We start from the raw sequence: 13947 nt of genomic DNA, 5'->3' as shown, positions 1-13947 counted from the left end.
CATCTAGATCCGATATCCAATTAGCATCACTGTATCCTTCCAGTACTGTAGGAAAACCGGAATAGTGAATCCCATATTCCACAGTACCCACCAAGTAGTGCATTACTCGCTCAAGCGCACGCCAGTGATCATCTCCCGGATTACTAGTAAACCGGCTCAACTTGCTAACAGCAAAAGAGATGTCAGGCCTCGTTGCACTCGCAGGATACATGAGTGAGCCAATTATCTGTGAATATCTCAATTGGTCTCTGCCAATTCTTTTGTTCTTTCGAATGATCAGGCTCGGATCATAGGGAGTTGGACTAGATTTGCTATCCTTATAGCCAAAACGATTCAACATTTTCTCCACATAATGGGATTGCGAAAGAGTAATCCCGTTCTCTCCCTTGATCAGCTTGATGTTGAGAATAACATCAGCCTCACCAAGATCTTTCATATCAAAGTTTCGACACAAGAATATCTTGACCTCGTTGATCATATCAAGACTAGTGCCAAAAATCAGTATGTCATCGACATACAAACACAATATAACTCCTTGACCCCCACCATAGCGGTAATACACACATCGATCAGCCTCATTGACACTAAAGCCTGCTGATATGAGTGTTAAGTTGAATTTCTCATGCCATTGCTTAGGTGCTTGCTTCAGGCCATACAAAGATTTATACAACTTGCACACCTTGTTCTCATGACCCTCTACTACAAACCCATCAGGCTGTGTCATGTAGATTTCCTCTTCCAGCTCTCCGTTGAGGAAAGCTGTCTTAACATCCATCTGATGGATGAGAAGACCATGCGAGGCAGCCAGGGAGAGTAGCACACGAATAGTGGTCAATCTCGCAACAGGTGAGTAAGTATCAAAGAAATCTTCACCTTCTTTCTGGGTATAACCCTTAGCCACAAGACTAGCCTTGTACTTGTCAATAGTACCATCAGGCTTAAGCTTCTTCTTGAACACCCACTTGCAACCCACCGGTTTGCAACTGTACGGTCTTTCGACCAGCTCCCAAGTTCCATTGGAGAGAATGGAGTCCATCTCGCTACGGACAGCTTCTTTCCAATCATCCGCATCAGGAGATGAGAATGCCTCAGAAATTGTTTTGGGAGAATTATCTATAAGATATACAGTGAAATCATCACCAAAAGACTTCACAGTCTTTTGTCTCTTGCTCCTCCTAGGAGCATCACTGTGAATCTCCTCATGATTTGATTCAAGTGTGTGTTCATCATGTTCAGAAAAATCAACAGATTTGGGAGTTGTATTCACTGTTTCATTTAGAGGTAATGAACATATAGCATGCGTGGCTTTCATAGGAAAAATATTCTCAAAGAAAGTTGCATCACGAGACTCAAGCAGAGAATTTACAAGCATATCAGGCACCTCAGATTTAACTACTAGAAATCTATAAGCAACGCTATGATGTGCATAACCCAAAAAGATACAATCCACAGTTTTAGGTCCCAACTTGCGCTTCTTGTTGATTGGCACATTCACCTTGGCCAAACAACCCCAAGTGCGCAAGTAAGAGAGTGAAGGTCTTCTCCCAATCCACTCTTCGTAAGGAGTCTTTTCCTTATTCTTCATGAGAACTCTATTCAGGACATGACATGCAGTCAATACTGCCTCCCTCCACCATGCCTTAGATAATCCAGCGGTGTCTAACATGGCGTTAACCAAGTCAGACAACATGCGATTCTTCCTTTCGGCAACCCCGTTTGATTCGGGTGAATAGGGAGGCGTCCTCTCGTGAATAATGCCATGTTCCGCACAGAATAAGTCAAAATCATTAGAGAAATATTCACCTCCTCGATCGGACCTAAGTCGTTTGATCTTTTTCTCAAGCTGGGTTTCTAGTTCAGCCTTATAGATTTTAAAGCAGTTAAGTGCCTCATCTTTCGTTTTCAGCAAGTACACATAGCAAAATCTAGTTGCATCGTCAATCAAAGTCATGAAATATCTTTTTCCACCTTCTGTTAACACTCCATTCATCTCACAGATATCTGAATGGACGAGTTCTAGAGGTGCCAAATGTCTCTCCTCTGCTACCTTGTGAGGTTTTCGAGGTTGCTTAGACTGCACGCAACTATGGCACTTAGAACCTTTAACTATGAAAAAATTCGGAATTAAACTCATGGTGGAAAGTCGAAACATAGAGCCAAAATTCAGATGACATAAACGCGAGTGCCAAACAGATGCATCGCTCTCATTTATTCCATCCGAAATTAAGTTTACAGACTTATTGCAGTAATCTGAGACTGAAAAACGGAACAAGCCTCCGCACTCATAGCCTTTACCGATAAATTGTCCACACTTAGACACGACAAATTTATTGGACTCAATCACTACTTTAAAACCATCCCTACACAGAAGGGATCCACTAACTAGATTCTTGCCGATAGTAGGGACATGCTGCACGTTCTTCAGCTGCACGATCTTTCCCGAAGTAAGTTTCAGATCGACCATGCCAACACCATGAACAGTAGCATGCGACCCATTGCCCATCATCACGGTAGAATCCCGAGCGGTCTGGTAAGAAGAAAACAAGGTAGCATCAGAACACACATGAACATTTGCACCAGTATCAAGCCACCAACTAGTAGATTGAAACACTGAAAAAACCGAAGGTATAGAATTATACCCACTGGTTTCCACTCCAGCCATGGTGACCGTGTTCACAGTCTTCTGCTCAGGTGAAGGCTTTCTTCCTTTGCGGTGTGGGCACTTCTTTACCCAATGATCAGTAGATCCACACACAAAACAGCCTTGACCTTCCTTAAATTTCTTCTTCTTGAAAGTAGTTGTAGGCTGCGGCTTGGTCTTCTTTCCCTTGCCCTTGCCTTTGCCATAAGACTTTTGCACCATGTTGACACTAGTCTGGCCCTCAGCAGCCTTAGATCGCCCATCCTTGGCCCGAGCTTTCTCCTCAACATCAAGAGATGCTATCAGATCAGACACTGATATCTCTATCCTCTTGTGTTTGAGAGTAGTGGCAAAATCCCTCCATGAAGGAGGTAGCTTGGCAATAATGCCACCAGCCACAAACTTGTCGGGTAGGTTGATCTTGAGGTGCTCAAGCTCTTTGGCCATGCACTGTATCTCATGAGCCTGCACGACTACAGATTTCTCATCGGTCATCTTGTAGTCATGGTACTGCTCCATGATGTACAGCTCAGCGCCAGCATCTGTGCCGCCATAATCGGCTTCCAGGGCGTCCCACAACTTTTTAGCGTCTGTGTGATGTAGGTACACATCCTGTAGACGATCTACAAGTGTACCGATCACAACGCCCACAAAAAGTGTGTTGGCCTCGGTAAAGGCCTTCTCCTGATCAGGGGTAAGAGGCCCCTCAGGTTTGCCCTTGGACACCCACAGCACGTTCATGGCAGAGAGCCACAAAATCACTCTCGTTTGCCATCTCTTGAAGTGCTCGCCAGAGAACTTCTTAGGCCTCAGAGCATTAACAAATCCAGCCATGAAACTGAAATTCCTATAATAAGATTTTTGGATTGATGGAAATAATAAGAGTTTCAGTTTTAAATTAATCCGAAGATAAATCATGACCACGATGAAAATTGTGTACAGAAAACGTATAGATCTAAACATGCTCATAACATGATAGAAGATAATATATTGCAGCAGCAATATCAATCCTAACCAAATCATACTAGGTATGAAAAGCATAGTTAGGAACAGAAAGTCGTACGTGTTTTGCGTGACTGGAATAACCAGGCAAAGATGACGACGGCGATGATCAGCACCTCCGCGCGCTTGACGACGCCGAGTCGCGCCCCACTGACGAAGAGGTAGACGAGCCGTGGCGACGAGGATGCAGAGCCGATGTGGAAGTGTTCGAGCAGTCGCGCAGAGCGCTTCCCAAAAACCTTATTCGCCCTCTCCCGGTGCAGGATCGCTGAGGACGAGGTTCCGGAGACCTGCTCTCCCGATCGCCGGTGCACGCCGACGAACGGGATGAAGTAGTGTACGCGGCGGCACAACAGGCAGGTTGAGGCGTGTTGTGCGTTGTAGGTTTTTCTCTACGTTGTTCGTATTATCTGTTCCGGCACCCGCGCGTATTTATTAGGAGAACTGCTAGGGTTTTGGCGTCCCAAAATCTAGTCGGTTACGAGTCCCAAAAATCCGCGCGTGAAATCCGTAACAGATTCAAAGTGGCAAAAGGAAGGAAGCCGCCGGGCTTTCTACAGCCTTTTACCCGAGACTGGAGAGCCGATTCATAGGAAACAATCGGCTCTTTCACCCGAGTCTGAAGAGCCGATCATGGGAATGATCGGTTCTTTTACAGCCGTAGCAGTTCGCCCGAGACCGAAGAACAATCGGCTCTTTCGCCCGCCCGAGACCGGAGAGAGCCGATCGGCAAAAAGAAGCCGCATGTCCGCAAGGGTTAGACCCGGATTTTGGCGGACCATTCACGCGCACGTCGCGTGCGCGCGCCCTTCGCCCGAGCCCGGCCCGGCCCGGCGAGGCGAGCGAGCGCGCGCGTGTTCTTCCTTCTTCCTCTCACACACACTTGCAAGAGTATGGAGAGCATCCAACTATTTAAGTTAGGTTCCCTCCACCTCCACTAGCAAGGTGGGACTAACTTGTTGCCATGCACCTATGCACTAATGGGCCTTTGAGATTTTACAGGAATTATTTGGATTTACATGGGCTAGAACCTAATATTCCAACACCGCCGACGCTGCGGAGCTGCTCGGCCAGACCGACCGCCGCCGCACAGCCGATGACTGTGCGATTCCGGCCGCCTCGAGCCACGCCGGCGCAAGTCGCCACCAGCACGGGCATCTCCTTGTCGTTCCGCACCCCGTCTGCCCCTCCTCGTCGACGTTCTACCACCTGACGAGCTCGGGCGCGGAACGCCCGAAGGGCCTGCACGAGCAGAAAGCCGTCACACCCCTCCGACTCCGATTTGCCGCGACCGTCGGGCGAGCAAGCGAATCGACGCGACACACGCTTCTCCACGCCGAACAGCACCTTCCCCGCCCTATCTCGTCGTCGTCCAGTCGCTGAGCGTCGCCGCCCATGGAGCAGACCGGGCCGCTGCCGCCTGCTTCCTGTTTCCGACCAAAATCCAGCAAGCTCCATCCCCATCCGCCATGGGTAAGCCCTCAAACGAGTTCCCCTCCTCCCTCTCTCTCTTTTCCCCATCTCGCCATGGCCTCCCGTGTGCTCAAACTCCAGGAACAATAGCCGCCACCCTGTCCGCCATGGCAATGAGTTCTACAGGTTTCGCCAAGAACCCCCTATAGAAATCTGTAATTTCTGTATGTTTTCTTGTGTCTTGCTGTTTTCGCTGATAACCCCCTATATCTATTAGAGATCTGCACATAAGTCCCAGCCGAACCCTTTCTCAGATCTGACCCTTAACTTTGTTCTTTTTGTGAGCACTATTTGTAGTGTCTTGCAACTCTTACACCCTTCTCGGTTTTGGTTAATCGCAAATAGATCCCTACAACATTGTTTCTAGCACAGTTTTCACATTTTAGCTCCGTTTTAGTTAGCTCTCGTTGTGTTAGCTTTATTTAAGCGTGAGCTATAGTAAATTTTATAGCGCTGTTGTATCGTAATTCCTATTTTATAATTAAATTTAGAATTAATTTAATTAATATCTATTTTAACTAGCTTTTCAAATTAAAAGCTAATTAGAGTTCTAACTCGGCTTTCATAATTAATATTAAATTGATTGATACCAACATAAATGTATTTTTTAATAACTTGTTTAGCTCAAACTGGGATGATAAGTTTTACGCTGGATGTTCTTACATGTTTAATTTGCTAGTTAAACAATTAATTGACATAATTTATAGTGGAACCTGATAAATAATATGTGACTAAGTTTATCTCGTATCTTACAAATATAAATTAATAGGAGTTAATTGTAATCTGGGCGTTTCTTTCAAATATCCTTCATATGCGTCTTAATTAAAATGAATTCAGCTTATAGATTTTTCTCTTAAAATGCAAATTTTCCGATAGCTGTATCTTTTCAACCGTGACTCTATTTTTGGTGTTTCTTGCGCTCTCCGATCGTAGCTTTAAGCTCTATTATTTAGTATGCTCTTTTAATGTTTTTCATTTGATGCTCTGTTCTTAGTTGTGCTTGTTTACTTGTTTGTTATATGCTTGTGCCGATGCTTGTCGCAAGTAGAAAGAATATAGTTAAAGAGCTCTGAAGATGAAGAGTTGCAGGAGCAAGAATTAAAGACTCTGAGCAGCTATTATTTGGAATAAAGACAAGTATATTCCTTGATCATATTTCGTCCTAATAATCTTTATTTACTTTACGCTTGCATGCATTAACTTGACGGGTTCCTACTTTATCCCTATTTATGATCCATGTCTTTGAAGCTGGGTTATTTATTTTAAATAATCGGTAGTTCTTTTAGTTGCTAAAATATGGTTTCGGGTGGTTTATAAAAACAACACTTGATACGTGATTTATATTTTGGAACCACTATGGTGAACTGATGATGATAATTAATTTAAATCATGGAGCGACGACCTGGGAAAACATTACAATCACATGAACTATATATCTCTGGTCTTGACTAATTAATTAGATTTCTCTAACTTGTTAGTAGCTTATCGAAAGGCGCAAGAAGGAGTACTAGGTTCAAGAGGGGTACTCGGCCTGCCAAAGGGGTTGGTACGCCTACGGGGTACACTCGCTTTGGCGGAGGATGCACTCGCCTAGCGGCTGAAACCTTAACGGGCTACTACTTGTTAAGGAGTCTTTGTAAAGGCTTTGTAGTGTATGCATGCAGTCATACCTCGGAAGTTTGATGATAGTGCCTGATCAACACCGTATGACGGGTAACACGACTTGTAGGTAAAATGTGCAACTTTTGTAGAGTGTAAAACTGATATATCAGCCGTACTCACGGTTTAGAGCGGTCTGGACTCTCACATGACTTAACTAAATTGAATCTATAATATAATTCAGTTGTTCATTGTTCCAAGTTTATTTATTACTCACTTATCTCTTTATTTCATAAATGTAGGCAATATTCATTCATGGCTTAGTAAAAATATTATTAATGTTTAACTGTTCATTAAAATGCTTACCGCTTTATTCAGCTAGCCTTTATCCTTGGTTTAAGTTTTGCATGTCATTTATTTTTCTAATATATTTGCTGAGTACCAACCATAACTATTCTCACACTTGCTAAATCAACACTGCTCAGAAGATAAAGTTGTTGTGAAGTTTTTTGAAGATGTTGTTGAGTTCTAGGTGTACGCAACCCCAATCCAATTGCCTGTGAAGTGTGGAGCTGTTGTTTTCAGGATATAGCTGTACATCTTTGATAGATTTTTAGTCTTTGCAAGTCTTCTTTTCATGATATTGTTGCTCATTATTCCATTATGATGTCGCTATATATAAAGAACTTGATCCTGCTATGATGCATACGGTTTTATTTTAAAAACCGGGTGTGACACCAGCAGCAGCGAAGCGCGGGCATGGTGGCTAGTAATAGCTTAAAAAAGTGCTTCACCGTTACATCTTCAACAAATGAAGCTATGTATGTACAATCAAACGGGTCAATCATGATATATGATGCATCACTGGTACATGAGACGAAGACGACTACAACATTTTGTGACGTCCCTTCAAGTCCTGCTGCTTATAGCTTCCTGAAGAGCTTCTATGATCATCCCAGGCGCAACGGCAGCAGAACTGGCAAACTGCAACAACAATTCCCCAACAACATCGGTCAGTAAATCAAAGTTTATAGCTTTCTGAAGACGGGCTTCCGTGATCAATAGAAATTGAACAATAATGCTGCATCGCTAGCTACAACTACCCTCTCTCTTGCTGCGTGCGACGCAACGAGACATGCATACCTGAGCTCGTACCTTCAGTCCCATAAGGCCATCCAGCGTGGACGACTGAACCGAGACAATGTTCAGATGGAGGCTCTTGACGGCATCGAACACCCGCGCCATCAGCCGCTCCTTCCACCGGCACTGCACGTCCAGGAGCACCTCCTTGTCCGCAACTGCGATGCTGACGTTGCTCGGGCCACCACTGGAGCCAACATAGTGCCGCTCCATCTGCCGATCGCCGGCGTCGAGCTCCGAGCCCTTCTTCTTCCTCTTGGCGCCACCGGAGGCGGCCTTCCTAGTTCCGACGACCTCAGCGTCATGGTGCCTCAGCGCGCCTGCTGCAGGGCGTGGGGTGCTGAGCTCCTTGCTGGATTCCAGCTCTTGTACCCTTCGCTCGAGCTCTCTGAGGTAGGCTATGGTTTCGGCAAGGATGGATGCTTTGTCCACCTGCAGCAACGTTTGTGAAGTCCCAGCTGGTAGGAGGATATTATACTACTTTTTATGAAACGAACCGGCAGAAGCTGCCTCCATCTAAATGCCGTAATATCTCTGACGGAGCATTCTTTTTTTTTTCTGACGAAACCAATGGCTACACACTTGCGTTACTCACCTTACGGGTGGATGGAATCAATGACTTGAGAACGAGGAACATCTCGTTGAGCTTCTCCCGGCGCCTCCTCTCCGACATGACGTGGCTCTTGGTGATGCCACTTTCCTGGGTTGCTGTCCTCCACGCCGTGCTCTCGTCACCGCCATTGCTCGCCCACCAAGCTCCGCCGGACACCACTTTCTTCAGCATCTTCTGTGGCGCTCCTGCTGTGGCCGGCGCTGCTGCTCGGTCGGATTCCGGTCTCGTCCACGCTTTGAAACTTGACAAGAAGCGAGAGCCATCAACAGGCTTGCTCAAAGTGTGATCACCATCGCCATCGTCGGTAGCCGCCTCGGGCGCCGGCTCAAGAGAAGGGGGAGCTTCGAGGAGGCCGTCGATGCTGATCCAATCATCCTCAAGAAGCTGCACGTCCAGTCCCTCGCAGAAGTTGTTGTAGAGCTCGTCGATCTCCATGGTGACTTCCTCGAAGTTGGCATCGGGCAGACACTCAGTAGTGAAGAATTTGCCTCGCTCGTGCCCCTCGGAGATCATTGGTTCCATGGCTGCATTGTGATCGACGTCCTCGAATACAATGATGTCCGAGGCTTCTCTGGTTTCGTCAACTGATGGGCTGGAGTTCGGCTCCTCCGTGCACGCCGGGAACTGCAGCTCACGGAAAGGCGTGGTGGCGCGGTTGGCCAGATCAGGGTCCTCCAAGACCTGGCAGTAGCACTTAATTTGGTGAAAAAAATGCTTTTTATTTGACAGCCATCGGAAACACAAGATGCACACAAAAACTTTGTAAGTTGCAACTTCATGTTGTCATTCAGAATTTCAGATGGTAGTTCATAACTTCATATGTATGCGTTCAGATACGGCGAATGAACTTACAGAATCAGTGGTCCCCAGCTCAAGCACACCATCCATAAGGGGGATGCAGACGATTGTCTGTGATGAAAAGAAGAACAAAGACGTATGGAGTAGTCAGAAACCTGCAAATTAGGCACAAAACCTACCCTGAGTCTGCAAATCAGTTCATCCATGAAGAGCTTTATGTACCTGAATGGACGCACTCTGCGTGCAACAAACCCATACATGATCACATACAGTGGTTCGTAGCACCAGATAACCAAGAACCAAGTCAGTTAGTGATCTAAAAATTGCAACATAAATATGATAACTTTATTTGGTTTCACTCGTGGAAGAACACAGGGAGACATACAGCATATACCTTTGCCAGCAGCGCGCGGGGGAAGGTTTTGCTGTCGGCGAGGTGGGCGTTGCGCAGCCAGACGTGCTCATTCCTCGCCAAGCTCTTGCCCGGCAACCTGACGGCATGCGTGCTCTCGATCATCAGTGCAGTGGTTCATGTCGAGGGACGGCATGCCGACACACAGGAGTTCAGGACGACGTACCCTTGGCCAGGCCGGAAGGCGTAGGTCATGCAGACCACGTAGAACCACTCGGTGTCGCCGAGGTCCTCCGGCGACAGCGCCGCGGCGGGCCGCGGTGGCCTCGCGCGGTGGCGGTCGCCGCCGGAGAGCTGAAGGGAATCGTAGAGCTCCCGGAGCTGCTCGCTTCGCTGCAGGGCGAGCTGGTCGGCCGTCATCTCCGAGGTCGAGGTGGTTACCTTCCTCGTCTTCACGTCGCCGTTGTAGAACCCGTCCTTCCATGTCAGGACCCTGCGCCACAAGTTTATTTGAGCTCCTCATCATTATAGTAAGGATGCGTTAGCGCGGCAACTCGGAAGTGGCGGTGGCTCTGGACATGTAGAAAAAATGGAACAGGAGTTGTACGTTTGTGTTTTGTTTGTAATTTTGTTGAATTTCAGGCTAACTTGGGGATGTAAGCTATTTTTTTCATCAATATAATAATCTAACCCCCTTTCACAAGAAATGAGAAATTATTAAACCATGGTACTTTACAATATAGTCCACCCACTTACAAATAAGTGTCTTTTTGGTTGCCTGAAGTCGCGGAGAGTCCAAATTTTGGTTACAAGTTACAGTTTATATATAAATGTCGATATTAATTTGAAAATGATGTGCAGATTTTTACTGAGAAATGGTTTCAATGTAGCACAGTTTTGCTTTGTGTTACAACTTACAAATATATTGTAAAAAGAATTAGTGACTAGAGCTTTACTTTGAAAACCATGTCAATGCGCAAAACATCATTTATTCATGACTGGAGGGGGTATTTAACTAAGAACAATATATACAATCAGTCAATTAGAAGAATGTTGGATTGTTGGAAAAGATGGGAGGATTTTGGTACTGAATTGTCCTTTCTGGTTTATAGTACCGGTCTTTGTTAGCCTGTATGTTGACACATTATCAGGAATTTATTACTTTAGTAGAATGCTGCTAGTCCCTTCGCTCAAAATATATCAGCTACATCGTTTTCCTACATTAACTATCTGTTACTATTCGTACAAAATTTGTTTATACATACTCTGGCATCATTAGGATCCTCTGTTAGTTCCAATAGAGAATACTGGGATAAAAAAGTCCAAAACCGATTAACAATACATGGCCCACTTAGGGGTCATATTCTTTCACAGTGTTAGACATTAACCCTAGATGTTTTCTACAGTCCCTTACTTCCCTTAGAAGTCATTACTCACATTACCACGTACGTGAACTTATTTAGCATGGTCTTTGAGCATCTTTTGACCATTGGATATAACATAGACGGCAGTGTTTTTTTATTGACGTGGCTCAATCACCAAGCAGCTCTTCCAGCTGCTTTAGAGGCATGGGAGGTATTAGGTAAAATGAAAGAAAAGATTATGACCTAAGAAATGAGATCGCAAAAATATTTAGGATTTTGATCGACCTAAAAATTTGTTACCTCTAATGATCTAAAATAAGTCTAAGTTAAGTTACAATTCCACATATGTGATACCTATAGCTACTTTAGTAAGATTGACTGCAACTTTAACACTACTCCTAGAAACAACACATCATTACCTAAAAAGAACAACGCACGTAAGTTGTCAAATGTTGATCTTTTTATGGAATAGTTTCGGGCCTCTGCGATCGCATACAACATTTGTTTTAAAAAATGTTGGCACATGGTCAGAAAACATGTCACTGAAAGGCAAATGGAATTTCTATCGCTAAGTATGAGTGTAATCCTGTACATCACTAGAAAGTTACTTTAGGCGATCTATCCTCTATCAAGATTCGATAAACATACAATATGTAGAATCCCTTACCCTGCTGGGCCAGTGCTTGAAACTGACCAAAAGATGGCGTAAACCCAGCTGATGCTCCTCACTGCTGCAGCAAGGTGGTTCCTGAACTGCTCATTCCCAGGCTGTGGTTCTTCCTGAACTGGAGAAGCTGATGGCGCCATCGCCACTCTCTTTCGCTTCGCTCGCGCAGCAGCAAGAAATATGGAAGATCAAACAAGGTAATAAGATCGAGGAAATGTTGCCCAGCTTACCCAACCAGCATAGACTGAGCCAAGAGCTCCGGGAGAGAAAAACACACATGTGTTATATGCCATGAATCTTGAAATGAAAGATCTACAGAAGCCCAAGTAGCCAGGCAAGATAGTGACGCATGCGCGGCAGGCATTAATTTTGGAAGGACATATGGAAGGGGCTAGGCCCATGACTTTTTGCTGCCCCAATCAATCATATACTACCCTGGTTGGTATTGCCGGGAACATATAGTACACCAAAGTTGCCACATGGGGATTCCCATATATGGATACGTCATTGTCATCTTTAATTACACATATTGTCTCTAGCAAGGGTCTAGCTAAAGGAGTTACTTCCATTTTCGACATTTGATACGGATCCGAGGCAATGTGAATTTACTATAAATTTCGTATTTGCTTTACAATTTCTATGGTACTAATATACGATTTCTATTTAGATTAATGTATAAGTATGGAAGCAAATGTGGGGTCGATTTATCCTATTCGATATGGCCGTTGCTCTTAGTCGACTAAATTATTCATATTAACAGTTGCACACCATAACCATATTTCTCCTAATAATGTACCTATAAACCTATAATATTTGGGGAGTAGGGTCAAGCTATATTTGCATTATTGGCACATGCATAGCCTAACAATGCATGAAGTACGTCCTTTTTAGGATGGGCCAATGGCCTAGTGGCGCAAGTGAGGATGTTCCCTTGCAGTTAGGGGTTCTCATAGCCATAGATCCCTATGGTCAATTGGGCGAGCACATATCGGTTTGCGTAACAAAGGTACAACTAATAAAATAAAAATAGTTTTTTACTATATTATTGCAAAGATAACAAGAGGTGCCGCTGTTTATAAGATGAGAGAGTGAAGTACTAAAAGTTCTAATCTTTGGGTATCTTAGGTACCTAATTCAAGTGACACTAATTTTGGCTTTTTTTTCTCAGAAGTCCATAAAGAAATTAAAAGCTCTAGAGAAAAAGGTCTAACAGGAAGTGTTTTAAAGAAAACTATTTACGCGTATGTATCCGAGCGATGGACAGTGACACAGCTCCAGGGTATACTATACACGTATTGAGAGGCTGTTTGGTTTCTGGTCTACGGCGCCACACCACACTGCACATCCCGCGCCGCAGGTATGGCGGCCGAATCGGCCACCGCACCTTAGGCACGGTACGACGCCCTAGGTCACAGAGCAAACAGCCTCTGAGTGCGACGCTTTGCGCGTCAAGTTGGTGGAGTCGTCGTCGTGGGCAAGGCTCCTCCACGCCTATTTAATACTACTTTTAGGTGAGTGCGGCGAGACGTCGTGATCATGGCGTCTCGCGCGCGGCAGGAGACGGCGTTGGCTATCAAGAATAACGACAAGGTGCACGGGTGGGGCGAGCGTCACTTTGGATCGATTCATGCGTGCAATTATTTGCCCTCCACAAATTTCTTAGTCTTTTGCATATTGGCTTCTTTTAGAGATTTACTGCTCTTCAATCGACTGATATCTTGTTTACCCATCAATCATCTAAGATTGTACTAGAAACTGAATTAGGATGGGAATTCAGGGTTAGGGTTTGCGGTTTTAGATTGGGAGTTTCCCTGCGGCCTGCGGGCCATGCTGAATATATAATAGTTGTGAATCGAGGGTGTATATAAAGAGCGTGTTTGAATCTAAGTCCTAATATCCAAAAGTGCTAAACTTTAGCACTAATTTATATAAACGGAAGTGCTAATAGGATGAGCTAAAATTTAGCTAAGACTTACAATTTTACCAAGAGTATGAGTGCTGATATGCGCTAAAATTTAGCACTTAACTTTAGTCCATCCAAACAGTCCTATAGTTATTTTAACTTAAATTTATTTTTGTACAGACGCTCTCACTAACTAGCTAGGACAACTGAGGAGTACTGGTAAAATGGAAAAGTGAAACGAAAATTGTTTGTAAGGTGTGCAACGACTTACATTTCGTATGCAGTGCGAAGTCTACTGGTCGCGTCGTCGTTTTGTCAATCAAGTTGATTGTGACTGGTCGCGTTACAAGAGTAATGGCTGGAAAGTCGGCCGTTGCATGTATTTATGCGACCTA

The 13947-nt window shown here is 44.7% G+C and overlaps 2 protein-coding genes across 2 annotated transcripts; both read right to left on the bottom strand.

Moving 5' to 3' along the window:
* Positions 1-2240: 2240 nt before the first annotated feature.
* Positions 2241-3475, bottom strand: LOC112885527. Its single transcript, XM_025951129.1, has 2 exons — positions 2644-3475; positions 2241-2527 (listed from the first exon to the last, which is right to left on the bottom strand). The coding sequence occupies exons 1-2, from the start codon at positions 3473-3475 to the stop codon at positions 2379-2381; spliced, it is 981 nt and encodes a 326-aa protein (XP_025806914.1). The 3' UTR covers positions 2241-2378.
* Positions 3476-7557: 4082 nt separating this feature from the next.
* LOC112886872 (anthocyanin regulatory R-S protein-like) lies at positions 7558-11789 on the bottom strand. The gene is made up of 8 exons (XM_025952891.1): positions 11650-11789; positions 9845-10111; positions 9661-9757; positions 9489-9503; positions 9321-9377; positions 8451-9149; positions 7859-8287; positions 7558-7699 (listed from the first exon to the last, which is right to left on the bottom strand). The coding sequence occupies exons 1-8, from the start codon at positions 11787-11789 to the stop codon at positions 7625-7627; spliced, it is 1779 nt and encodes a 592-aa protein (XP_025808676.1). The 3' UTR covers positions 7558-7624.
* Positions 11790-13947: the final 2158 nt, after the last annotated feature.

Source organism: Panicum hallii, chromosome 3, assembly GCF_002211085.1.
Source record: "Panicum hallii strain FIL2 chromosome 3, PHallii_v3.1, whole genome shotgun sequence".
In the NCBI taxonomy this organism is placed as follows: domain Eukaryota; kingdom Viridiplantae; phylum Streptophyta; class Magnoliopsida; order Poales; family Poaceae; genus Panicum; species Panicum hallii.
Note: the sequence above shows the minus strand (reverse complement) of the source record. Positions and strands in the feature narration are given on the sequence as shown.